This window comes from Aquarana catesbeiana, linkage group LG01, assembly GCF_042186555.1.
Source record: "Aquarana catesbeiana isolate 2022-GZ linkage group LG01, ASM4218655v1, whole genome shotgun sequence".
Classification (NCBI taxonomy): domain Eukaryota; kingdom Metazoa; phylum Chordata; class Amphibia; order Anura; family Ranidae; genus Aquarana; species Aquarana catesbeiana.
The window spans coordinates 319,175,926-319,202,965 of record NC_133324.1 but is presented as its reverse complement, the minus strand read 5'-3'; the positions used below and the strand labels follow the sequence as shown (position 1 = coordinate 319,202,965).

General features: G+C 44.4%; 1 protein-coding gene across 1 annotated transcript; it reads left to right on the top strand.

Moving 5' to 3' along the window:
* On the top strand, positions 1–25,447 carry ISCU (iron-sulfur cluster assembly enzyme). The gene is made up of 5 exons (XM_073630152.1): positions 1–188; positions 17,504–17,617; positions 18,082–18,192; positions 20,032–20,110; positions 24,358–25,447. The coding sequence occupies exons 1-5, from the start codon at positions 99–101 to the stop codon at positions 24,438–24,440; spliced, it is 477 nt and encodes a 158-aa protein (XP_073486253.1). The 5' UTR covers positions 1–98; the 3' UTR covers positions 24,441–25,447.
* Positions 25,448–27,040: the final 1,593 nt, after the last annotated feature.

The window sequence follows — 27,040 nt, the reverse complement described above, 5'->3', positions numbered from 1 at the left end:
GCCGCCGCACCTGCGCTCTTCGCTCTGCGGGTCACGTGTCCGCCCTACAGAAGTGCTACGCAGTTACGTCGCGTCTTCTCCTGTCAGTCCGGAGCACGATGGCTGGAGTAGGACGGGTGTTTTGTTCGGTGTGGAGCCGCTGCTCGATGCCGGAGCTGCGGGTGCCTTGTGCCGCTTATCACAAGAAGGTACGGAGGCTGTATTATTGCAGGCGGGAGAGGTGTCATGTCTGAGGTGAGGGAAGCCCTGGGGATATGCTGCCCCCCACATATATACACAGTCATGTGTACTGACAGAGGTCAGGCTGCAGCTCTGCTCTCCTCTCCTCTCTCTGTTGCTGAGAAGCTGATATGTGACCATTTAGCGCATTGTAACAACATAATCACCAACTTCTACAGCTGCCCATGTAATCCAATCTATCTGCTGATCGTGGCTGCATAGGAAAGTATAGTGGTCACCTATAGAAGCAAGTCTAAGGCTCACCACACACTATACAAGCTGAGCAATTTCCTTTAGATCTACCAACCAGAATCTAGTGGAAGGGCTTGCCTGATTGGCTAGGTAGGTCCTTGTATGACATGATTTTGGTCAACATAAAGTTGATTGCATGGTAAGATGGTTTTGTGTATAGTAAGGATGGGCTCAGGCGTCTTCGCAGCTCTTCATGTCCGAGCCTGCCAGGAAACTGACGCTACGCAGCGCTAATGGCAGGCAGTGAGACATTTCCCGATGTGTGGCTGCACAGATCGGCTAATGTCTCGCTGCCTGTGAGTAGCGCTGCGTAGTGTAACCTTCCTGACGGGTTCAGGCTTGTGGAGCTGCGAACACGCCTGAACCCATCCTTAGGCCCCTTTCACTTATGCAACTTCAAAGTCGTGTGATTTTTACCGCGTTTTTGCCGCAATTTGGGAGCAGTACTACTTTGTCTGACTTTGCCACAACTTTGGCATTAACAAATGAAAACATACATGGTGTGAGGCTTGTGCTTACAAAGTCGTAATGAAATCGTGTATTATTCAGGTACGATTTGCATGCTACTTGAGGGTTTAACATTGAGGTCTATGGACATCAACTCGCATGGAAGTTGGACCAAAGTAGTGCAGGGACTACTTTGAAGTCGGCACGACTTAAAGTCATGCCAATTTGAATGGTAGTCATTGAAAATCATGGAGAATGACTTGTCATACAATTTTTTTGCAGTACAAAATCGTGGAACAAGTCGTATGAGTGTGAAAGGGGACTTAAAGTGAATGTAAAGATTCGCGTGTTAGTTATTTAAAAAAAAAAAAAAACTCATACTTTCACTGTGCAGTTTGTTTTGCACCGAGTGGCCCCGAACACTGACTTCTCCTCCTATCAGATAACCCCCTTGGAGAAGCGCCCTCCTGGGGGGTTACCTTGCGGGCGTGATCCCGAGTCCAGCATTTGCGTCCATAGACCCAAATGCCGGACTCAGCCCCGGCGTCCGCGTCATTGGATTTGACAGCAGCGGGAGCAAATGGCTGCGTTGTTATCAGTCTATCCAATCAAGAGCCGAGAACCCCAGGCAAAGGAAGAGCATCTCTGCCAGGTGAAAATTCAGGGCTCGGGTAAGTAAAACGGGGGGCCGGTCACTGCCAGGCATTTTTTCACCTTTATGCATAGGATGCATAAAGGTGAAAAAACACGTAGGTTTACAACTCATTTAATGGTGAGACTAAGGGCTCTTTCACACGGGGGGGATCAGTGATGATCCGGCCCGTGAACACCCGCTTGCTCAGTGGGGATCGCTCCGCCGATCCCCGCTGAGCAGAAAGATGACAGGTCCATCGCTGCACACTGTGCAGCGACGGACCTGTCAGAGCGCCACTCTCCCCTATGGGGGATGGGATGATGACGGACCGTAGTCACCGCTGACATCCGACGCTCCATAGGGATACATGTATGTCCGTTTTTCATCCGAAAACGGAAGGATGAAAAACGGACATACGGATCCCTCGTGTGAAAGAGGCCTTAGATTGGCAAAGAGAGATTTTGCAGTGGCTTCAGAGTTGTTGTGACCGAGCCTGACACTCCCCCCTCCAGAATACTGAACAAGGGAGTGCTGGGCTCTTCTCAGCCTTCTGCCATGCTGTTCTTTTTGCCTCTACTGCTCTGCCTGATTGCTGATTCCCCCATTTATCAGACTGCCTAAAGCAGGACTTTATCCATAACAACTCGATAAAAAAAAAAAATTCTTTAGCAAGGGATGTACATTCCACATTAATAATTATTCTGCCAAAATTAGAGCGTGCTGTAAATTGCCTCCAGTATTGCTCCTGTTTCTTCTTGCTGGAGGCTACCATTTTGCTGAAGCCCAGAACCCCTGAATAGCAGTAAATCATAAAGAGGAACTAAACCAATTACTAGACAAAAAGGATTGAGAATGGATCTCAAAGAAGAAGCACACTTTGTGGACACATCACGAGGCAGTGGTAGTATAAAAGAATTATGTCTTTATTACAAAATGATCAAAAAAAAAAATATTTAGACAACACTCTATATGTCAAGGTCAACAGATACCCAATAGAACAAGCATGAAGATTGGATCCTTGGGTATATGAAATGAGTAATTCGTAGATATAGGGGTATGGATAATTAGATCTGTATAGAGAAATATGATCCAACAAATCCTCCACGCTTGCTTGTCAACGCGTTTCACAATTTAGTAGTTTCCTCGGGACATACTGGGTAGATGCTGTTAAAAAATTAAAATAAGAATGAAAAAACAAAGTATCCAAAAATAGTAAGCATTTGTATATGCACAAAGGTATTAGATAATTTGTATACATCTTTGAAAATTGCATGCATCACATAAAAAACACGTATGCTTGCCAGATGGGCCTTGGATCAAAGTATCAGGGGATGCCACACATCAGAATACGACTCAAAGACAATCTTGTCGGGGACCAAGTGTAGATGTTTGACCACTGCCAAATCTACACTTGGTCCATTGTCTTTGAGTCGTATTCTGATGTGTGGCATCCCCTGATACTTTGATCCAAGGCCCACCAGGCGAGCATATGTTTTTTGTTTTTTATGTGACACGTGTAATTTTCCAAGATGTGTACAAATTATCTAATACCTTTTGTGCATATACAAATGCTTACTATTTTTGGATACCTATACTTTTTTTTTCTCGTTCTTATTTTAATTTTATATCCGCACCTCCCCTGTATGTTCTGAGGAAACTACTAAATTGCGAAACGTGTTGACAAGCAAGCGTGGAGGATTTGTTGGATCATTTCTCTATACATATCTAATTATCTATACCCCTATATCTACGAATTTCATATACCCAAGGATCCAACCTTCATGCTTGTTGTATTGGGTATCTGTTGACCTTGTCAAATAATAGGGTGTAGTCTAAATGTTATGTTTTTTAATAATTTTGTAATAAAGACATAATTCTTTATACTACCACTGCCTCGTGATGTGCCCACAAAGTCTGCTTTTTCTTTGAGATCCATTCTCAATCGTTTTTGTATAGTCATTAGATGTTGGTGTAATGGGGGTACTCCTTTTCTAAACCCATTACTATAACAGTTTTAAAAAAAAAAAAAAGTTACATTCCTGGAATGCTAACTGTCACATTTGCTTGTTTCCTCAACAAAACTGTCAAACCATTAAATGTCTGGTGTCATAACTGATCACATGTGCAGCACCATGACAGTTGCAGATCAAACAGAAGCAGCTTCCTTGTCTGGAAAAGGATAAGAGGGATTAGTTCCACGTGGAACTTTTAGTCAGAAAATGAAGTCCTGCTCGATGACTTCAGGCTGGACCCTATTGCAGGTATAGCTATGTAAAACATTAAAAATAAGCGCATAAACTGTGCAGTGATGCACTTTCTCACCTCACTCTGCACATGCTCAGTTACCCTTTACAGCCAGGGAAGCTGCTCCTGTTTGATCTGTAGCTGCCATGGTGCTGCACGTGATCAGTTAGGACACCGGCCATTTGATGGTTTGACAGTTTAGTTGAGGACACAAGCAAATTTGAGTTAGCAATCCTGGCATTCCAGGAATGGAACTGTTTTTTTGAAACCGTTAAAGCGATGGACTTAGTTCCACTTTATGATTTACCGCTGCTCAGGGGATCTGGGCTTCAGCAAAATGGCAGCCTCCAGCACGAAGAAACGAGAACACTGCTGGAGGCATCTTACAGCACACACTCATTTTGGTAGCATAATTATTAATGTGGAATGCTTACTAACGAACATTATTTTTTTATCACGGTATTATGGGTAAAGGTCTGCTTTAAGGCTGTCGCAAATTCGTCAGTACCTAAAAATGGAGAGCAGCGTGAGACAGCATATTACTGGATTTTAAACCGTATAGGCACTTTTTTAATGTTTTACATAACTAAACCTGCAAAAGGGGCCAGCCTGAAGTGATATAGCAGGACTTAATTTTTTGACTAAAGTTAAATTTTTCCACAAGTGCTTCTAAAGGCGCAACATTTTTTTTTTTTTTTTTTTTTTTTATGCATTCCAGTAAAAAATATTTCTATCAAAGTATGGTCCCATTATACATACCCGAGTGCTATCTCGATCCAGCACTGCTCTGTTCTCTCTCACAGGACAGAGGCAGCAGCCATTGGCTCTTGCTGCTGTCAATCAAATCCTGAAAATTTGTATGCAACTACGCTCCTAGTACAGCCGCTTCAACCTGAGAACGTACGGGTACAAAGGGGTTGAAGTTATTAACATGTTTTTTTCCTTTAGTTGTACTTGAATATACAGCTATGCTTTTGTTACCACCTCCATTTTTGTAGCAAAATGTGTAGTTGTACTTTTAACATTACTTGCATGATTGTCTTGTCTTGGATATTTGTTTTTATTGTTCTGCTACTTGCAGAGTTTCTTTAATAAGCCATATGAGGTTAAATTGCACGGCCAGGCAATTGTTTTCCCCTTCATTTTGGATGGCGTGGGGAAGGGTTAGAAACCCTGTCCTTTTTTTTTTTTTTTTTTTTGCGCTATGCAGGGCAATGTATCCTTTCTGATCGGCTGAATATAAAGGGGGGTTGGCATTCAGTGCAAAAACATTTGGTCGGTCCAATCCTTTAAATATAGAAAAGAAAACCTAGTGCACAAGGCACGGTATGACCCCTCGGGACTTTAATTGACAGACCAAATGTAATAGAAAAGGTCAATGTTTATTAAACAAAATTGAAAAAAGGTAAATACAAAGACATGTAAATATCAGAATATAAAATGTTGAACAAGATTAAAATGCATGAGAAGCATGAGACTTAGCTGCCCTGGGTACATATTAGAGCTGCACGATTCTGGCTAAAGTGAGAATCTCGATTTTTTTTTTTTGCTTGGAAGATAGATCACGATTCTCGCGACATAACATCATCTTTCACATTAAAACAAAAAAATTAGGCTAACTTTACTGTTTCATTTTTTTTTTTTTTTTTTTTTTATTCATTGAAGTGTATTTTTTCCCCAAAAATTGCATTTGAAAGACCGCTGGGCAAATACAGTGTGACATAAAATATTGCAGCAATTGCCATTTTATTCCCTAGGGTCTCTGCTAAAATATATATATATGTATATAATGTTTGGGGGCTCCAAGTAATTTTCTAGCCAAAAATATTGATTTTAACTTTAGGCCCCTTTCACACGATCGGACCGTTCAGGTCCGCCTGTCAGTTTTGATGGTGGACCTGAACGGGCAATCCATGTTAGCCTATGGAGCGTCGGATGTCAGCGGAGACATGTCCGCTGACATCCGATCCGCTAAAAGCAGACGGATGGCTCTACGTCCAGGTCCGTCGCTATCGGATCGGGTGAGATCTGACGAAAACGGATACGCTGTCCGTTTTTCGTCCAATCCCTCCATAGGCGGCAGCGGTGCCTGACAAGCCCCTCCCCGCTCAGTGAGCAGAGAGGGACCTGTCATCCGCCGGCTCAGCGGAGATCAACGGACAGATCTCCCGCTGAGCCGGCGGACCGAGGCGGGCTCCGTAGAAACGGAGTCCGCCTCGTGTGAAAGGGGCCTAAGTGTCCGAAAAAGATTTAGACTTCCTGCATTTACAGGTTATTGAAAACTTGGCAGACTGCCCAGATTATTTATTTACACACAAGTTCTATCCCTTTGATCTAAGAGCCCTTGCACACTGGGGCGGGGGGCGGCGTCGGCGGTAAAACGCCGCTATTATTAGCGGCTTTTTACCGTCGGTATGCGGCCGCTAGCGGGGCGGTTTTACCCCCCGCTAGCGGCCGAGAAAGGGTTAAATACCACCGCAAAGCGGCGGTATAGCCGCGCCGTCCCATTGATTTCAACGGGCGGGAGCGGTATACACACCGCTCCTTCACCGCTCCGAAGATGCTGCTGGCAGGACTTTTTTTACCGTCCTGCCAGCGCATCGCTCCAGTGTGAAAGCCCTCGGGGCTTTCACACTGGAATGAAAGCAGCGGCACTTTCGGGTCGGTTTGCAGGCGATATTATTAGCACAATGGCGCCTGCAAACCGCCCCAGTGTGCAAGGGCTATAAGAAGGAAGCTTAGTTACAATGTTTCAAGTTAAAAGACTTGGCAGAATGCCCAGATGCTTTCTTTTGACAGCTGAGTGAGCAGATAGTCTCTCCACTTGTTTATACGAAAGAATCGGCAACCTCTGCAAGAGAGATCTTCAGGGGAGGTAAATCGAGATCACGATTTTTAAACGATTAATTGTGCAGCTCTAGTACATATGGTGGGGTAGCATAGACAAATGCCATATATGACGCCTGACATGTTTCAGATGGAATTGTCCTTCTTCAAAGGCTTGTCACATACAAAGATATGTAGTTTTTCTATAATATAGACAAATAACATATTAGTACAAAAAGTCAATAAACTACGCAATACCTTGCTGTTAAAGTCACATATGCGACCCCAAAAAATGTGAATTTAAAAAGATGCACCGAATGAGCACATGTGGAGATCAGAAGGCATATATAGCCAGATGGAACCAGCTCAGGGAGGGGCCAAAAAGATGGAAAGTAGGCCACGACTCTTCTCGGCTCCTCTCGTAGTCCCGCCCAGACTGGGCGTGACTGTGAGCGGAGTTGAGCGCCGCCCATATACATACATAGCCGAGTGTACTCTGCTAGGTTCGACTAGCTCCACTCACAGTCACGCCCAGTCCCTGTGTTATGTCCATCATAGGGCGGGACTGGGCGTGACTGTAAGCGTAGAGTACACTCGGCTATCTATGTATATCAGCGGCCGGCTCGCTCCGCTCACAAACAGCGGGGGGGGGGGATTGGCGTATAACACGCACCCACGATTTTCCCCTGATTTTAAGGGGAAAAATGCGTGTTATACGCCAATAAATACGGTAGTTAATATGTAAAGTTTTTTAAAAAAGGCAATTTATTCTTAAATATCCCTATGCAGTAGTAAATATAAATAACCAACTATATGGTTAGAGAGCAAAATATCTAATTCACTCTGAGAATAACACAGAAGAGAGATACTATTAGAGGAGATATATACTGTATATACTATTAGAGGAGAGATATATATATATACTGTATAAACTATTAGAAGAGAGATACTGTATATACTATTAAAAGGTGAATCTGGTAAATTTCATCAGACTCAGATCAAATTTTTTTTTATTAAAAAAAAAGTCTTCCTTTAAAATGTAATTTTAAGAACGTTTGTTCGATTTTCTAATCGTTAGTGGGGTCAAATTGACCATTTTCAACCACCATGACGGGAAAATTTGGAAATAGAACACTTCTTGGTTAAAGGAATTTTCAGACAGAGTATGTGGTTTTCATTCAGAAATTACATTTCTTTTAAAAACAGAATGTTAAAAGCAAGTGAAATTTTGAAACGACATTCTTTCATTCAGCGAATGTACAAAGATATTTCGTCTGAATATTCTCGTCTGAAAATTGATCCGTGTGGCCAGCATAAGGCTCAGTACACACCTATGCAGTTTGCTTTTGATCCGTTTCTGTAGTGCTTTTTGCTGTGCATTTTTGCGCATGTGATTTTGCTGCGATTTGCGTTTTTGCTATTTTTTTGGCCAATTTGTTGTTGGGCAGATTAAAAAACAGATTGCTGCAAAAACGCTTTACATGCTTTTCTGCAGCTTCTCTATTGAAGTATATTGAACCAAAAGAGCACCGTTTTGCGTTAAAGTCCCTGACCCTTTCCAAATACGCAGCGGCTGAAAAAAGCATAGATGTGAATGTGTCCCATAGGAAACCATGTAAATGAACTGTAGTGCGTTTCTGCAGAAAGCACCAAAAAACACATAGGAATGAACCAAGTCTAAGACGTTTAGTAACATAATGGGGTGAAAAAAAACTAAAATTAGCCCTTTATAGTACAAAAAAAGCAGAGAATCACTACTGTAAGGGGTTCATTTTTTTACTGTAGAACTGTGAAAGTAATATTTACAGTAACAGTATTCTACAGTACAGTATTCTATTTGCACTATAAAGGGCTCATTTTCGTTGTTTTTTTTTAACCCCATTATGTTACTGGCCGATTAATCGATTAATTTCATTGATTAGTTGTCGATTAATCATTAGTTGTTTCAGCCCTAGTTATAAATAAAGATTGAAGTGGTTATACCAGGGTCATGATCCCGGTATCGTTTTTCCAGCGGACGATTCCCTACAATGTAAAAGTGATCCAAGCAGCTGTAGGGTTGCTGGATCACTTTTACAGGTGGCGGGTTCAGTTTGACCAGATGCTTTGGAAACCAGAGGAAAGATCTGGGGTATGATAACATGGGCTGCGATGAGTCCTCTTTTTATTCTATCTGTTCATTCCTTGTGATGGCAATAGAGTTGATCTGCAAAATAAAAAATGTAAAGGTACAATGCAAAAAAACTAAATGAAATAAAAAAATAAATTAAAAAAAGCAAATTGAAAGCATCCCCTGTCCTGTGCTCTCACAGCAAAATTGAATGTGCACGCAAGTCCCACATGCATTTGTAAACAGATCAGACCACACGTGAGGTATTGCTGTGAATCTTAGAGGGTGACCAATAATTCTAGCACCTGCCTCCTGTGTAAGGCTGGCCATACATTATACAATTTTCTTGTACAATTTTCCTTTAACCCTTTTGCCGCCAGGTCCATACGCCGTACGGACCAAACAGCGGGGGGTATTGCGCGCACAATCTGGTGGCTGCAGCCACCGGGATTGTGCGTGAAACTGACAGTCTCCCGCCTGTCAGGTGAGAGCGAGTGGCGCCGCTGCCGCCCGATCGCTCACACGCCCCCAGGACCCCACCATGCTTGCCGGTAGGGGTGCAACGTATCAAAAAACTCACGGTTCGGATCGTTCCTCGGATCAGGAGTCACGGTTAAGATCATTTTCGGATCAACAAAAAAAAATCTCCCCCACTGTAATATCCACTTCATCTCCCCCACTGTAATATCCGCAATCCCCCCCACTGTAATAATATATTAGCAGAGTATTGGCAGGGTTTTACAGAGTATTGGCAGGGTATGGCAGAGTATTGGCACTGCTGCCATCTGATCTCTCCCCTCCACTGTACAGATCAGTACACAGAGGGGAGAGAGGAACCGGCGTCATGAAATGAGGCCGGTTTGTTTACAAGTGAATGCTCCGTCATTTGACGGAGCGATTACGTGGTAAACGGCCGCCGGGTGTACCAAGATGGCCGCCACTCCGGAGCTAGGCCGAAGCCGCGGCTTTTCCTAAGGCCGAGGCGGCGGCACACTCCGCGGAGTGCATGTGTGCCGATCCGAACAGGCTGAACAGTTCGGATCACGGATCGGTGACGATTCGTTGCACCCCTACTTACCGGGCTCTGCTTGCCCATCTGCGGGCCCGGGACAGTCTTTTAGACCCTGCATATCTCAGAGAACCTGTCACCAAAAAACAGTCCCCTATGTGATAGGGAAAAAAAACAGTTGAGTAAAAAACAAGTTACACCCAAGCACACAACCCCCACCCCCACATATACACACGCACGAATGTAAACGCATGCATTAGGGCGCCTACATGTGATTGCTATACACATGTTACATATCGCTGTGTATGCCAGAGAGGGCAATAATTCTAGCACCATACCACCTCTGTAACACTAAACTGATACCTATAGGGGGCCTTTGAAGCGTTGCCTATAGAAAGTATAGAGTACTGAAGTTTGGCGCCATTTTACAGACACAAAAAAAAATGTAAGGTTTGGCATGTTGGGTATCTGTTTACTCGGCGTAACCTCATCTTTTAGATTTTACCAAAAATTTGGGTAATGTATAGCATTTGTTTGCCCTAAAATTCACGCTAGTGTGTTTTTTACTGAAATATTGCGTTTCCTAGACCTTTTGCGGTAATATCGTGTGACATAAATTGGAACTACCGCTATTTTATCCTCTAGGATGTGTGCTTTCAGAAAATATATAATGTTTGGGATTTTGTGTAATCTTCAGGCCTAATATGATTTTTTTCTTTCGTTCATTGATGGACATAGCACTTTAGTCTTGACCTTAGGGTTATATCGCCACCTTTAGGAGAGGACTAGGTAGAACACAACAAAAAACAAGCACAGTACCGCCCAGGGGGTGGTCCTACTGGCTATAACCCCTCACACTGCTCCCAGCAGCTCTGTGTTTTTTTTCTGCCTAGTCTAGGCGAAGGACCTGGCTCCCTGTGGGGACCAGTGGTTTTTGAAAATCATTTTTTGTTTTTTCTTCCTGTGATCTACAATCAACAGCCGAGCTGGGTGACAGGCTGGGTTAATATAGATCCTGGTAGTCTCCCCAGCCTGGCCATCGAGCGCGTGCAGACTTTAGCTCCACACTGGGTCGGCCACGACGGGCCCCATTCTGGTCCGGGGCAGCCGGTGAGCTATATGCTCCGGGGCACACATATGACCAGGCTACTGCTGTCCGAGTCAGTGTTGCCATGGCCGAGAGCCACTCCGTACTATGCGGGAGATGGGTCTAACCATGGAGTGCGTCCAGCAGTCCCTGCAGGAGGGGTAATTATGGTTCCACCTGTTTAGGCAGGATGGAGCAGCTGGGCACTCTCTAGGGGGTCTCTCTCTCCCTTTCCTCTTTCCCTGCCTCTTTCCCTCCTCCCCATCCAAAGGGGGTGCTGCATGGCTGGGTGTAGGGGGGTGTGGTGCACTTACCTGGCCCGGGGGTCCTCCAGACGGTCTCTGAGTCCTGGCAGGGGGTTGTGCTGGTGTTTGTTTTTTCCCCTCGTTTTGTGCCTTTGGTTGTCCGCCTCATTTTTTTACCTTTGTTTGCCGCCATGCATGGGGAATGGTCGCTGCGGGAACCGTGGCCATTTTGCTGTAGCTGCGGCCATTTTCTTGGAGCGCGGCGGCCATTTTCCTGGCGTTTTGGGGCGCTTTTGTCTGAGGCCATTTTCTTGTAGCCACGGGGGACAGCTTCTGTAAGTTCTCTAGCGCTGGTCGGCTGTTTAAGCCAGGAACAGCTCGAAACTGACACAGGACACCTTGTGGTTTGGACGCCGGCAAAGTGGAGAATGGACAGCAGCACAACGCCTGGGTCAGGGTGGTGAGTCCTGCGGGGGGCCCTTAGTCTGTGGCAGCTAGGAGGGTAGGCATTTTTTGGCTCTTGCCTTAGGTCCCAGGGTCACGCGAGAGTGGGTCAGACATGGCGTTGGATGCTGGCGCTTCTTCCTCAGACACCCCTGTGATAGCAACCGGTTCCCCTGCACCTGCGGTGCCCATGGATACCCTGACAGCAGTCCTGGAATCATTTGTTTCCAGGGTGGAAGCAGCGTGCGGGCGCAAGGTGGGTAAAAAACGCGCGCCCCCCAACCCCCCCCCCCCCCCCGTCTTCCGGGGAAAGCTCTGATTCAGACTTGGCCCCTGTTCTGAGGCTTCAGAGGTTGCGGACCATGACCCTTCAGACAGTGAGGAGGAAGCCTCCGCGTCTGTTTCAGCACAGGAAAAAGCGCTAGTGGGAGCACTTATCACGGTGGTGCGGGATACCTTAAAGATAGAGGATAAGGCTGGGGCATCTGCAGATGTGTCAGTCTCTTTTGGGTCCCACAAGCTGTTCCACACCGCTAAGGTGTTTCCCTACCTAACTTATTTTGATAAGTTAATTTACAAGGAGTAGGAACGCCCGCAGCATGCCTTTTCAGTCCCGAGGCGAATGGCGGTGCGTTACCCCTTTGAGGAGGATTTTCTGAAAAAATGGACATTTTCCTCCGGTCATTGACCCCCCGGTATCTAGGTTAAATAAGGTGACCACGATTCCGGTGGAAGGGTCCCCTTCTTTCAAGGACCCTGCCAACAGAAGGGCTGAGGCGGTTGCCCGGTCCATGTTTACAGTGGTGGGGTCGGTGTTAGCCACAGCTCAGGTGTCACAAACACTTACTGAATGGGCTAAGTTGTTGCACCGCGAGTTGGGGAAGGAGCAGGTTTCCCCAGTCTGTGTGGAACTGGCAGACCAGTTGGTGCACGGCCTTAAGTATATTTGGGATACGGCCCTGGATACGGCCCCTTTGCTTTCTAGAGCCTCGGTATCAGCAGTAGTGCTGTCGGCTGATTTGGCTCAAGTGTTGGTCTGCGGACCAGACATCTAAGAAAGCGCTGGCTTCCAAGGTGGGAGGCTGTTTGGCGCCTCACTGGATGATGACATTAAGAATGTTACTGGGGGAAAGAGTACTTTGCTCCCACAGTCCAGAAAGGGTGAGGAGCCACGCAGTAGGCAGGGGCCCTCTTTTTCTTCTCCGAAGCGGCTTTTTCGTTGGCGGGTAAGCGTTCCCAGTCCAACAAGGTGCCCGCTGACGGACAAAAGCATCCCTGGTATCGCAAGCCGAACAAGCCTGCGAACAAATCAGCTTCTGCATGAAGGTTCGCTACCACCCGACTCTCGGTTGGGGGGTCGCCTTCGGGAGTTTGCAGACCGGTGGACTTCTCTTCTTTCTGACCAGTGGGTCTGCGAGCTGGTTTTGTCAGGCTACAAGATAGTTTCTTTCTTGTCCGCCAGACAGGTTTTTTTCCCTCCAACCTTCATCTTCTTCTGGCTCGTTGGGAGGCCCTGTTTGGGGGCAGTACAGGATTTACTACTGCGTGGGGTGATAGTGCCTGTACCAACGTTGGAAAGGTTTCAGGGATTCTACTCCAATCTGTTTGTAATCCCGAAGAAGGAAGGGGTCCGTCCGGTCCTGGATCTCAAGGCCCTCAATTGTTTTGTGAAGGCACGGAGGTTCAGGATGGAATTGGTTCGTTCCGTGGTCGCTGCACTTCATCAGGGGGATTTCCTGGCGTCTTTGGACATCAAGGACGCATACTTGCATGTCCCCATATGCGTCAGACACCAGAGGTTCCTGCGATTTGCGGTCGGGGCGAGCACTACCAATTTGAAGCTCTTCCCTTTGATTTACCGTTGGCACCAAAGGTCTTTACCAAGGTGCTGGCTCCAATTCTGGCGTTGCTGAGACAACGAGGGATCGCGATCGTGGGTTACCTGGACGACCTCCTCCTGAGCACAGCTTCTGCCTCAGAACTGAGGGAGGATGTGGCGATCACCATGCAGACTCTTCAGTAGTTTGGCTGGGTGTTGAATCTCCAGAAGTCGGTGTTGCTGCCGACCCAGCGCCTGGAATACTTGGGGTTGATTCTGGACTCCTCAAAGGCGAGAGTCTTTCTTCCTTCAAGCAAGCTGCAGACTCTCCAATCCGTGGTGCGGTTACTGATGTCCCGCAGGTGGTCGTCGGTGCATTTTTGCATGCGAGTTCTGGGCCTCCATGGTAGCCACTTTCGAGGCGGTACCGTATGCTCAACTCCACACTCGGGTCTTGCAGAAAGATCCTGTCCAAATGGGACAAGTCTCTGACATCCCTGGATTGTGAAATCCGGGTGAGCCAGCTAGCCAGGGCTTTGCTTCTCTCGTAGCTGAGGTCCCCGACCCTTTGGTCCGGGAAATCGTTCCTTCCTCTTCATTGGACGGTGATTACGACGGACGCCAGCCTGACCGGCTGGGGAGGAATTTGGGGCACCTAGTCGGCCCAGGGTCGCTGGACGCAGGAAGAATCCCGCCTGCCGATCAGTGTGCTGGAGCTGCGGGCGATCAGGCGCTGCCTCTCCACATGGTCGCAGAGGCTGCAGGGTCATCTGGTCAGGATCCAGTCGGACAACGCCACGATGGTGGCATATGTCAATCATCAGGGAGGGACAAGGAGCTCAGCGACGGCGCTGGAGGTCTCCACATCCTACAGTGGGCAGAGCTGCGCGTGCCGGCTCTGTCAGCCGTGTACATTTCGGGCATAGAAAACTGGCAAGAGGACTACCTCAGTCGTCAGTTGCTGGACCAGGGGGAATGGTCACTGATTGTTTCGGCTCATTTGCCTACGGTGGGGCAGGCCGGATGTGGATCTCCTGGCCTCTCGGCTCAATCAGAAGGTGCAGAGGTTTGTGGCCAGGTCAAAGAAACCCTGGACGGATGCGTTGGTGGCCCCATGGGGGCATTATTGGCTAATTCTTCTTCCAGGAAGATTTATCATCGCACCTGGAAGGCCTACATCTCCCTGTGTGAGGAGGTGGGGTGGCATCCACGTTCATATTCTGTGTCCAGGATCCTGCTGTTTCTGCAGCGAGGAGTGGATCAGAAGCTTGCATTAAGCACCATTAAGGGGCAAATATCAGCTTTGGCTGCCTTTTTTTTTTTTTTTTTCTCAGCGGCCCTTTGCGACTCACTCATTGGTGCGTACGTTTGTTCAGGGGGTTCGGCATGTGGCTCCTCCGGTATGTCTGCCGCTGCCCCTGTGGGATCTGAATCTGGTGCTCTCGGTGCTTCAGAAACCGCCATTTTTAAAACATTAGGGAGATCCCTTTATTGACTCTCTCTCAGAAAGTTGTCTTTCTAGTGGCTATTACATCTGCAAGGCGGGTTTCTGAGTTAGCGGCCTTGTCATGCAAGTCTCCTTATTTGATTATCCACAAGGATAAGGCGGTGCTGCGTCCACAGCCCTCTTTTCTTCTGAAGATTGTTTCAGCCTTTCATCTAAATGAGGACATTGTGCTTCCGTCCTTATGTCCCCGGCAGTCGCATCCCAAGAAGGTCGCTTTACATTCTTTAGATGTGGTCCGGGCTCTGCGGGTGTATCTGTCTGCTACGGCTCCTTTCCGGAGGTCGGACTCTGTCTCGGTGGCTGGTCTGAAGAAGGGCCTGGCGGTCTCGTCGGCCACCATTTCTCGGTGGATCAGACAGATTGTTGTTCAGGCTTATGCCATAAGGGGGCGGGCGCCTCCCTTTCCCGTTACGGCGCATTCCACCAGGGCGATTGGTGCTTCCTGGGCTTTCCAGCATCAAGCGTCCATTTTCACAGGTGTGTAAGGCGGCTACCTGGTCGTCAGTACACACTTTCACCAAATTTTACAAGGTTGATGTGGGTGCATCTTTGAGTGCGTACTTCGGCCGCAAGATTTTTGCAGGCGGCCGTCTGAGGTTGCGGCTCCTCTGATGGGGAGTTCTTTTTGTTGTGGGTGGAGTTTATTTTTCTCTGTGTTCCCACCTCTCATTTTTTGACACTGCTTGGGGACGTCCGTAAGGTCAAGACTAAAGTGCTGTGTCTGTCAATGAACGAAAGAGAATGGTATTTTTGTACTTACCGTAAAATCCCTTTCTCTGAAGTTCATTGACGGACACAGCACCCACCCCTCCTTTTTATGTTTGTACTGCTTTTGACGAACTGAGCTGCTGGGAGCAGTGTGAGGGGTTATAGCCAGTAGGACCGCCTTCTGGGCGGTACTGTGCTTGTTTTTTCATTGTGTTCTGCCTAGTCCTCTCCTAAAGGTGGCGATTATAACCCGAAGGTCAAGACTAAAATGCTGTGTCCGTCAATGAACTTCAGAGAAAGGGATTTTACGGTAAGTACAAAAATCCCATTTTTAAACGTGTGCAAAAACGGCTCTGGCAGTGAAAGGTTAAAGTTTACCTAAACCCATATAATATTAGGTTAGACCTAAACGCTTTCAATTTGTATGCAGTCAGGCAGGCCCTTGCACTACATGGTTGAAGGTAAATCTAAAGGAAATTGAATAAGAAAATTGTATAATGTATGGCCAGCCTTACTGTAAACTGGTAACCTGTGGAGGCTTTTAAAGTGTCGCCTATGGAGATTCTTAGGTGCCGTAGTTTGGCGCCATTTCACGGGTGTAAGCAATTTTAAAGCTTGATATATTAAAGTATCTATTTACTTGGTGGAACATCTTTTATGTTTTACCAAAAATTGGGTATTAAATTGTTTGTGTTCACTAACACTCGTTAAAGTTTTATTTTATTTTTTATTATTTTTAAAAAAAAATTTCCTGTAAATTTTGCATTTGGTAAACCACTGCACAAAATATCGTGTGACAAAAGAAAATTGCAACAACCATTTTATTCTCCAGGGCCTCTGCTTAAAAAAATGTTTGGGGGTTTCCAATTATATTTATAGCAAAAAATGCAGATTTTTACATGTATGACAGAATTGGCCCGGACTGGAACTGATAATAAATTGTTAGAGAGCAATAGAATAAATTTTTTTTTGTTTTTGTTTTTTTTCTTTTAAACCAGAGCATTTGGTAGCTTCAAGATAAAAAAACACTCAGGTGAGAATGCAACCTCAGTAGTTGGCAGACTATTAACCACTATCTGCTTATAGAACAGAGCCTCTCAATATTGTCTGAATCCCTGATTGCTTGATTGACAGCTGCTTCTGACTTTCATTGTACATCCCTGCCCTCCTTCCCACCCAGTGAACACTGAAGGAACAGAGCAGTGAGCAGCGACTCTGCTCTGAGAAGACTGAAAGCTGACTGGTCAGCATGTTATCACTCAGAACTAGTTTATTTTGGTATAAACATCAACGTGTAGTATTTTCTGTCTACCATCATCTTTTGTAACGCCAATGATTAGTGAAGCAAAGATGCACAAAAAACCTCTCCCTAATAGTTGATAAACAGACATTTCTGGTTTGCCCAGAAGAGGAGCACAGCATTGGCCGTGTGTGTGTGTGTATATATAGTTATGCTCTTGTTTGTATTAGTGTAAACATCGCCATTGAGACTCTGTTCACACCTAGGCGTTTTTGGGCGTTTTTCTGCTTTAAGCCTCAGCTCTAAAAATGCCCAACAAGACAAATCACATTCGTTTCAATGGCCCCTGTTCACATCTGAGTGTTCTCTGCTTTTTACATTGGTGACCTTTTTGACCTGTGGAAAATCGCGTGGCTTTCTGTCTGAAAACAAAACTCCTAGGTGTGAACAGAGCCTTAATCATTTGTACTGGCTGTCTTCTTGCATAACACAAGTAATTAGAGAATCAAAAATAAGGACATTATGTACTACAGTATGTTTTGGGAAGGAAAATGCTGACTAGAAGTACAGAAGGATCCATCTTTCTATTTTGATAACTGCATTACGTAACAAGCTGGCAGGGCCACTGCTTGTCAAGGGCAACTGATGAACAGTTCTAACCCTGATTGAGTAACACTTCTTCTTTTTTTTTTTTTTTTTTTTTTATATTTAGGTTGTTGATCACTATGAGAATCCAAGGAACGTTGGATCCCTTGACAAGAATGCAAAGAATGTTGGAACTGGTCTGGTGGGCGCTCCAGCATGTGGCGATGTTATGAAATTGCAGGTTAGTATTGCTTGGCTGTTTCCTAAAGACTTACCACGGGCTGAATAAGATTCATTAAAATTAAATAAATTTAACATAAAACTCTGTTTTCTTGAAGGTTTGAGGGACACAGAAAAACTCTGGGGTTTGTTCCTTGCTCTTAGGAGGATTGACATTTGCTAAAAAGAAAGTTGTTGCTCCTCCCAGCGCAGAAAAAAGAGAGCTCCTAACATCTATAGGAGTTTTTGTCTGGTGATGGAGTCAGCATAATTGATATTATTAAAAGGTTGTGTGTGTGGTATCTTTTTTTTTTTTTTTGGCCAAAAATATAATATCCTGTGATTGATACTGTAGGTATAATTAAAGTATAATTATTGGGCTCCCTCTTTTTATTGTGTAATTTATTTGGTTTTTGAAAAAAAAATTATTCTATTTGGTCAGCTGATTCTACTGCCAAGCACATTATTACTACTTTTTATTTTCAGATTGAAGTTGATGAACATGGGAAAATTACTGAAGCAAAATTCAAAACGTTTGGGTGTGGTTCAGCAATTGCCTCAAGCTCTTTGGCTACTGAATGGGTGAAGGGAAAAACGGTAAATCTTGTTAATTCCTGTGTGTCTTAGTTTGGTAGTAATATTTCTAATACAGTGGCACTGGGGCCATTTGTTAAAGGGTTACTAAACCCTTTTGTGTGGTTTTTGGTTTTTTTTTTTTTTTTTTTGTTTTGTTTTTTTTTTTAAATAAAAAAAAAAAAGTCATACATGCCTCCACTGTGCAGTTGGTTTTTCACAGTGGCCCCGATCCTCCTCCTGGGGTCCCTCAGCGATGCTGGAGGCTTCTCCTCTTCTTGAGTGCCCCGTCAGAATTGCTCTTCTGCGGACACCCGTGCGGGAGCGTTCCCGTGTCCTGCTTCTGCGTCTATTGACACAGAAGGACTCAGCCCCGGCACCCGAGTCATTGGATTTGATTGACAGCAGCGGGAGCCAATGGCTAAGCTGCTATCAATCTATTCAATCAGCACATGAGACACCAGCCATAGCTGATGTGCTCGTCCCCGCGGCGAGAGAGATAGGGCTCAGGTAAGTAAAAGGGGGGGGGGGGGGGGGGGGGCTACAGCATGAGAAGGTTTTTCACCTTAAAATAGAAGTGTGTGTTTGTTTTTGTTTTTTTTGTTTTTTTTTTCTTTCTGCTATTCATACTTACCTAGGTGGATGCAGCATTGTCCCCTGGCGTCTCTGCACTGAGAACACAAGCCACCGAACATCGCCAATGGCTCGGTTCTCACTCGTCCCCGAGCAGAGCAATGCTGACTATCAGACAACATCGCTGAGACTGCCATCAATCAAGTCAGCTGGCGAATCCAGAATTCAGGATGACACGCTGCCTCGACTGATGGCAGTGACGTCAGTGGAGAGCAGACTTCAGACCGCTCTCCACTGAAAACGGGTCACAATTATTCTGAGCACTCATAAGAATCAACACTGATGCTTCCCCAACACACTGCAACTGGACTACTGACAAGCAAATTATGTCACTGTGTAGAAAAGTGGTATTTGTTATGCATCTGCATTTTTTCATCTTTTAATTTGGAGAAAAATATGAAGGGTGCCACTGCTGTCATTCTGAAATCTGCATTTGCTATTTCAGACTTCAATCATTTTGAATATTTTAGAACAAGGATGCAGAATATACATGTTTGGTAGCTTTATCTCATTCAAAACGTCAAAAAAGACAACTGGCATTTTTCAGTAAAAGGGGGTCAGTGGTGGCTGGTGTAGTCATACTTTAAATTCTCCTGACGTTTGATAACTTCTAAACCATACTGTTGTGTAATTTGCAACTTTTTGTTTATTTCGAGCAAAAGTCAAAGTTTTTAAGCAAGCTGTATTTTTACTTATGGAAGCATGCCTTGTTTTTAGTACGTACTGTTTGTGTTTCTTCAAAGAAGACTTAAAGTGGTTGTAAAGGTACATGTTTTTTCACCTTAATACATTCTATGCATTAAGGTGAAAAAACATCCGTCTATTAGCGGCCCCCCACCCCCCAATTTACTTACCTGAGCTCTCGAAAGTCCCGCGTCGTGAACGCGCTGGCTTCTCAACCGGGCTTCTCGGCTTATTCATTGGATGATTAATAGCAGCGCAGCCATTGGTTCCCGCTGCTGTCATTCAAATCAATGACGCAGCACGCTGGGGGTGGGGCCGAGTGATGCAGTCGGCGACTGTATCACGGGAGCGCGCCCGCAAGCTTACCCCCTTTTTAAAAAAGGAACCTTTACAACCCCTTTTAAATATCTTTTGTAAGCATCATTTAGTTACAACTGAATTGTATATAAGCAAAAAAAAAACACACTAACCATGCCTTTTTGGGACATTCAATTAAAAATTCAAAATACCTGCAGTAACAACCAGTTTTTTGTTTTTGTTGTGTAGGTTGATGAGGCCATGACCATCAAGAACACAGATATTGCTAAAGAGCTTTGCCTTCCTCCAGTAAAACTTCACTGTTCCAGTAAGGGTTTTTTTTGTTTTTTTGTATAATGTTTAATGTATAATTTTGTGCGTAATGTGACAAAGCAATCCATAAAATGTACCTTTACTGTAGAATTCCTCATTGGGGTCAGCAGTGTGTCTAGGCCCACTCGAGTTGATTTACTAAAACTGGAGAGGTGCAAAATCTGGTGCAGCTCTGCATGGTAGCCAGCCTCTAACTTCAGCTTGTGTGATGTATATCTATATCTCTATTTTTTTTTTTTTTTTTTTATTTATATATTTTTTCCTAAACCCATACTTCTCAGTGTGCATTATGCTCGTTCTAGTTTCCCTGTATTAATCCATTCATATGAACACTTATAATTTTATGCAGTTTTCATGTTCAGGATAGATTATAGGACTGGCTTAGCAGTAACATCATGTCTTAGGCTATTAGGAAAAAGAGGAACATATAGTATCTTACAAAAGTGAGTACACCCCTCACTTTTTTTGTAAGTATATTATATCTTTTCATGTTAAAACACTGAAGAAATTACCTGTCCAAATTGGGCCAAAGTGTCTATTTTGTGTGGCCCCCATTATTTTCCAGCACTGCCCTAACCCTCTTGGGCATGGAGTTCACCAGAGCTTCACAGGTTGCCGCTAGAGTCCTCTTCCACACCTCCATGACGACATCACGGAGCTGGTGGATGTTAGAGAACTTGCGCTCCTCCATCTTCCATTTGAGGATGCCCCAAAGATGCTCAGTAGGGTTTAGGTCTGGAGACATGCTTGGCCAGTCCATGAACTTTACCCTCAGCTTCTTTAGCAAGGCAGTGGTCATCTTGGAGGTGTGTTTGTGGTCGTTATGTTTGAATACTGCTCTGTGGCTCTGTCTCTGAAGGGAGGGGATCATGCTTTGCTTCAGTATGTCGTAGTATATGTTGGCATTCATGTTTCCCTTAATGAACTGTAGCTCCCCAGTGCCGGCAGCACTCATGCAGCCCCAGACCATGACACTCCCACCACCATGCTTGAGCGTAGGCAAGACACACTTGTCTTTGTACTCCTCACCTGGTTGCCGCCACACATGCTCGACACCATCTGAACCAAATTTATCTTGGTCTCATCAGACCACAGGACATAGTTCCAGTAATCAATGTTCTTAGTCTGCTTGTCTTCAGCAAACTGTTTGCGGGCTTTCTTGTGCATCATCTTTAGAAGAGGCTTCCTTCTGGGACGACAGCCATGTAGCCCAATTTGATGCAGTGTGCGGAGTATGGTCTGAGCAATGACGGGCTGACCCACCACCCCTTGAACCTCTGCAGCAATGCTGGCAGCACTCATGTCTATTTCCCAAAGATAACCTCTGGATATGATGCTGAGCATGTGCACTCCACTTCTGTGGTAGACCATGGTGAGGCCTGTCCTGTTAAACTGCTGTATGGCCTTGGCCACCATGCTGCAGCTCAGTTTTGGGGTCTTGGCAATTTTCTTATACCCTAGGCCATCTTTAGATAGAGCAGCAATTTTTTTTTTCAGTTCCTCAGAGTTCTTTGCCATGAGGTGCTATGTTGAACTTCCAGTGACCAGTAAGAGTGAGAGCGCCAAATTTTAACACAACTGCTCCCCATAACCACCTGAGACCTTGTAACACCAACCAGTCACATGACACTGGGGAGGGAAATTGGCAATTGCGCCCAATTTGGACATTTTCACTTAGAGGTGTACTCACTTTTGTTTTAGACATTAATGGCTGTGTGTTGATTTATTTTGAGGGAACAGCAAATTTACACTGTTATATAAGCTGTACACTCACTACTTTACATTGTACTAAAGTGTCATTTCTTCAGTGTTATCACATGAAAAGATATAATAAAATATTTACAAAAATGTGAGGGGTGTACTCACTTTTGTGAGATACTGTAGATATCTCTTACCATAACATTCTACAGTTGTTGGGATAATAGTAGCACCTTGGATTATGAGCATAATCCTTCCAGAAAGCATGCTTGTAATCCAAAGCACTCATATATCAAAGTGAGTGTCCCCATAGGAATCAATGGAAACTCAGATAATTCGTTCCAGTGTCACTGCTATTGTATGCAGTACCGCATGTGGTGGTGGGGGGGGGGGGTGGTGGTCGCCGGAGACACTCAGGAACCGAGTGTTTATTTCCGAGTTTCTCTGGCGCCCCTGCACCCCTGGCCAAATGCGGTACTGCACACCCCAGAGGCTTGAATTCTGCTTGTCTTGCGAGACAACGATCGCAAATCGAGCCAGGATTTTAAATAAAAAGCTCGTGTTGCGAAATGCTTGTAAACGGCGTTACTCGCAATCCAAAGTTTTACTGTATTGTGCTTCCATTCTTCAGTTGAGGTCATCTAGTGTTGTGGGAGTTCACACAATATAACAATGCAAACTTTGAAATGCAAAACTTGAGATACTTCCTAGTAACCAATATAGTCTTGCTGGATTGGGGAAGTCAGTTTAGCCATAACATCAGGCAAAAGCCGAGTGGAAGTGGGATCAAGTACCTGCTCCCTGGAGAAGAGAAAACAAAAAACTTCAATACAGGCAGAGGAGAGTTGGAGGAGGATCAGTTGGACTTTCCTTTTTACAGATTAAGTTCGGCTTTAAAAACTGTTTTTGATAAACTCAATGGGGTTGATTTACTAAAATTGGAGAGTGCAAATCTAGTGCATGGTAGCTAATCAGCTTCTAACCATAGTTTGATCAATTAAGCTTTGACAAAAAAAGGAACCTGATTGGTTTCTATGCAGAGCTGCACCAGATTTTGCACTTTCCAGCTTAGTTACACAACCCCAGGGTGTGCTTTGTGATTTTGCAATTCAAACTTCAGAAGGATGTAATACTTGCTAACAGCCAGTAGGTGGTAGTATGGTCTTTGCCAAGTAAATGCATTTGATAGCTGTATGATCTGCCATTTTCTCTGGAACAAAGTTATGTGAAATGCAAAATATTATAGTTGCAACTAGAACAGAAGTAAGTGGGAATAATGGGAACACCTGTTCTGTTGACAACTCTCTAAGATGGTATTTCCCACCACATCCCATTGTCTTTCATTGGGACACAAATGGCAAAGACAGGTTTTAATCCTTTCGCTGCCAGAGCCATTTTTGCGCTTTTTTGAACACAAGTTTAAAAGTCATTTTAGGCCTGAAGATTATACAAAATCCACAAATATTACATATTTTCTAAAAGCAGATACCCGAGTTCAGGGGTAGGCAACCTCGGCCTCTAGGAATCATGCCTGTGATTGTCAGGGTTTTGCAATGTCTCATGGGAGTTAGAGGTTTCAAAACAGCTGGAGAGCTGAGGTTGCCTACCCCTGCCCTAGAGAATCAAATAGTGGTAGTTGCAATTTTTTATGTCACGCGATATTATCGCAAAGGTGAATTTTAGGGCAAATAAATGCAATAAACGACTCTAAATTTTTGGTAAAATATAAAAGACTTAAGTTGCACCAAGTAAAGGGCCAACATGCCAAACCTTAAATTTTTGTGCGCCCGTGAAATGGCATCAAACATCAGTACCCTATATTCTCTATAGGCGAAGCTTCAAAAGCCCCCCTATAGGTATCAGTTTAGTGCTACGGAGGAGGTCTTGTGTTAGAATTTTTGCTCTCACTCCAGCGTGCGGCAAAATGTAACATGTGTATCTCAATCAACGTTTTCACATGTAGGTGCCCCGACGCATGCATTTACGTTCCTGGGTGGGAGGGCCTCAATTTTATTTTTTTGGGGAGGGGATGTATTTTATGTACCTGGGTGTAACTTTATTTTTTTGCAAAAAAAAAGCGCTGGTACCGTAGGGGTGTGCAAGCAATCAGGTGGCAGCGGATTCGCCTGAATGCTCTCACCTGGCAGGAGTCTGCCTGTCAGTTTCGCACACAATCCCGGGTGGCTGCACCAGATTGTGTGCGATACCCCCCTGATGTTGGGTCCATATGATATACGGACCTGTCGGCTAAAGGGTGTAATGATGCTATAATCTCTTCAAAACTAAAATGGAGGATTTTGGCTTGAATGTACTTTTTTAGTATTAGGTGGTCCTAGAACAAAGTTTTTCAGCTGTAGTTAGTTTTACTGTATACTTTTGCTGGTCAGCATTCTAGTAGCAGTATTGCAGTGGCTAACAGGTTACGCAGATTGGAAAATTTAAAACAGGAAGGGCTGCATAAGGATGCATTTTTTTTATTTCTATTTATTTTTTTTCCACAGTTTAAGCTCACTTTTTTTTTTTTTTATTTGTTTCATTTTATAGTGCTGGCAGAAGATGCGATCAGAGCTGCCTTGGCAGACTACAGACTGAAGCAGGATAAGGAGCCGTCAGCAGCGAGCGGCTAGCACCTCACCTTTTCAGCAGAGCGCCTCGTCACCTTGATATGCCGTTCTCTTAGGAAATGGGGCTTGCCTATACCATTAGAACAGCAGACTAATGAAACGCACAATAATATAGCGACTTGTCCCACTGTGTGAATGTTTTTGTTGTAACTGATTTCTGTTTGCAAGCTGTGCCATTGATATAGATAATCAAAGTATTGACTATAATGGCATTGTTCCTGACGTACTGAACAAACCTTAAAAGCGATAGCACCTATTTATGCCCTCACAGATATCTGTTTTTTTTTTTTTTTCAGGCCCATGGCTACCTATGCAGGCTGTGTTTGTATAATTCCTGCATCTGTTAAAGATTTGTGGCACTTATTAAAACAGGTCTGTTTTATCACTCTGGACCACTCCAGCTAAAGCGTCAGACAGGGACAAACACAAAGATTCGTAAAGGGACAAAATAAAATCCTTCAAAAATAAAGGTGTAATAAAAACCTTTCGTAAGCAGTTATTCAGAGCTAAACTCATTGAATACTTTATAGTCAGCTTCCTGCTTAGTCCAGTCATGACTGGTTCTTTTAACGTGGGCTTGGGCATCTGTCCACATTCGGGAGATTGACACAGGGATGTTATCAATCAGATTTCTGACTGTTGCTTTGCCCTGCCTGCCTTAGGAAGAAATATGTTAGAAATAGCAAAGCACCAATGGCTGGAGAGGAACTGGTCTAATTTTAGAATGGATTCCCAAGGTTACCTGAGATTAAAAAGTGTGCTTGTGTGTTGTAAACAGCTTTATTCCTTTTTATTATATACTTTCTAAACCTAGGAGGAATGTTGAGAAATCGGTTGTTCTAGAATAAAGACTGATTCTTTTTTTTTGCAAAGGAAAAAGGGGGCTTCTTTAAAGCTTCATAGTTTTGTATGTAGTGTATAGTTTAAAAAAGGACAAATGATCACCTGCTTTTTCCTTTTTTGTACATATTTCATATGTTCTAAAAAAATAAAATGCTAAACGTAATCAATTTTCTTGGCATTTGTATGATTTGTTTACCTTGTGTACTAAATGCAAGAGAACGAGAATATTTTAATATTTATTGAACTGCTTACACAGTGTGTCAATCTGGGCTGGATAGGTGTGTGTGTGTGTGTGTGTGTGTGTGTGTGTGTGTGTGTGCGCTCTCCAAAGCGCTGTCCCCTGTGTTTCTTCTGTCCTGTAGCTCAGCCTGATAACTTCTGACAAGTTCTCAGATGGGAGCCTGAAGTTTGTGTCATGGGAGGTTGCTATAAATAGATTTAGCACAAAGCTGCCAGATTCAGAGCAGAGTTCTGAAAGTCTCGGCCTATATCGGAGGAGGAGGGTGTGTCTTTCCTCCAATCGGCTGTCTTGGCTGTATGCCAAGGTTCCACTCCCAGTCCTGAACAGAGAGAAACTTTTTAACATGAGGTAAGAATTCTAAAGAATATATAAAGGTGAAGACAGCAGATATACATGTAAAACTTATGTAGGGAGATTTGTTTCATCTCTGTGTATCATCTGAGGCTGTTCACTTCACTGGGTATTGGAGAGGGTTTACATCCGAAGCCCTCCAGCGGCATGCTGTCACCACTGACAGGGTTTCTACTGTCGCCTGGTCTTCCTTCAAGGTTGATGGGCTCCATTCCTTTGAATGGATGAGCCATAATGATGTCACTCCCGCACATGTGCATGGGAGTCGCTGTTCACAGCACAGGGTTCTGAAGGAATGGCACTGTATGCCATTCAATCAGAGCGCATGCGCTGGTGAACTCACCGGTGGCTTCACAAGACGCACGTTTAGGAGATATTTTACTGTATCTATAGGCAAGTCTTATAGGTACCTATAGGTAAAAATCAGCCAAGGGAGTTTATGCCAAGTTTAAAACTGCAGACTGGCAGTAGTAAAGCCTTGCATGCACGACCAGATTATTGGATTCATTTTCGTCCGTTTTTTGTTGAATGCTCGTCTCATGTCGAAAGGGAAGAGGTTACTTTCATACGAAAATTCTCGTGCGACAGAACTCAACTTCAGAAGTGATGTCATGTAGGCTTCCTCTTAAGATTTTTTTTTTGGACAAAAATTACTAATTAAACAAAAATCAGATGTTGTGTTCACGTACGATAAAAATTTTATAGGCTGCACATACAGTTTTAGTTGTCCAAAAATTTGTAATCGGCTGTCGAAAGCACCATACTAACAATCCGAAAATTGGCAGATTGGACTAAATTTTACTTCCGATTTTCTTATTGTGTGTATGGGCCTTTACCTACATTTTCCCGCTCTATTCAAATGTTTGAAGTTAGCCAATAGAACTAAGACTTCAGGTGCAGTGTAGCCCAGTCATTTGCTTTCTCTGTTTGGATGGGGTATGAGTAGGGACCTCCACTTTCAGAATTTTTTTTTTTTAAAGGTCTTGTATTTTGCATAAACTCAGAAGCAAGAGTCCTGGATGTGAACTCTAGGTAAGAAAAATATAAACTGGATACTTGAAGGTTGGAAAAGATTTGTAATTATGTTCAGCCAATCTAATTATCTAGGTCTGTCCCTATGCCAGTCAGAACAGCCAGGTCCACAACCTTTGCCAAAGCTCCATTTTGC

Excerpts from the sequence above, each read along its gene's own strand:
- ISCU (XM_073630152.1), top strand. The coding sequence starts at position 99 with ATGGCTGGAGTAGGACGGGTGTTTTGTTCGGTGTGGAGCCGCTGCTCG. Across the intron at positions 189-17,503 it reads GTGCCGCTTATCACAAGAAG|GTTGTTGATCACTATGAGAA; the intron begins GTACGGAGGCTG and ends TTTTATATTTAG. Across the intron at positions 17,618-18,081 it reads GCGATGTTATGAAATTGCAG|ATTGAAGTTGATGAACATGG; the intron begins GTTAGTATTGCT and ends TTTTATTTTCAG.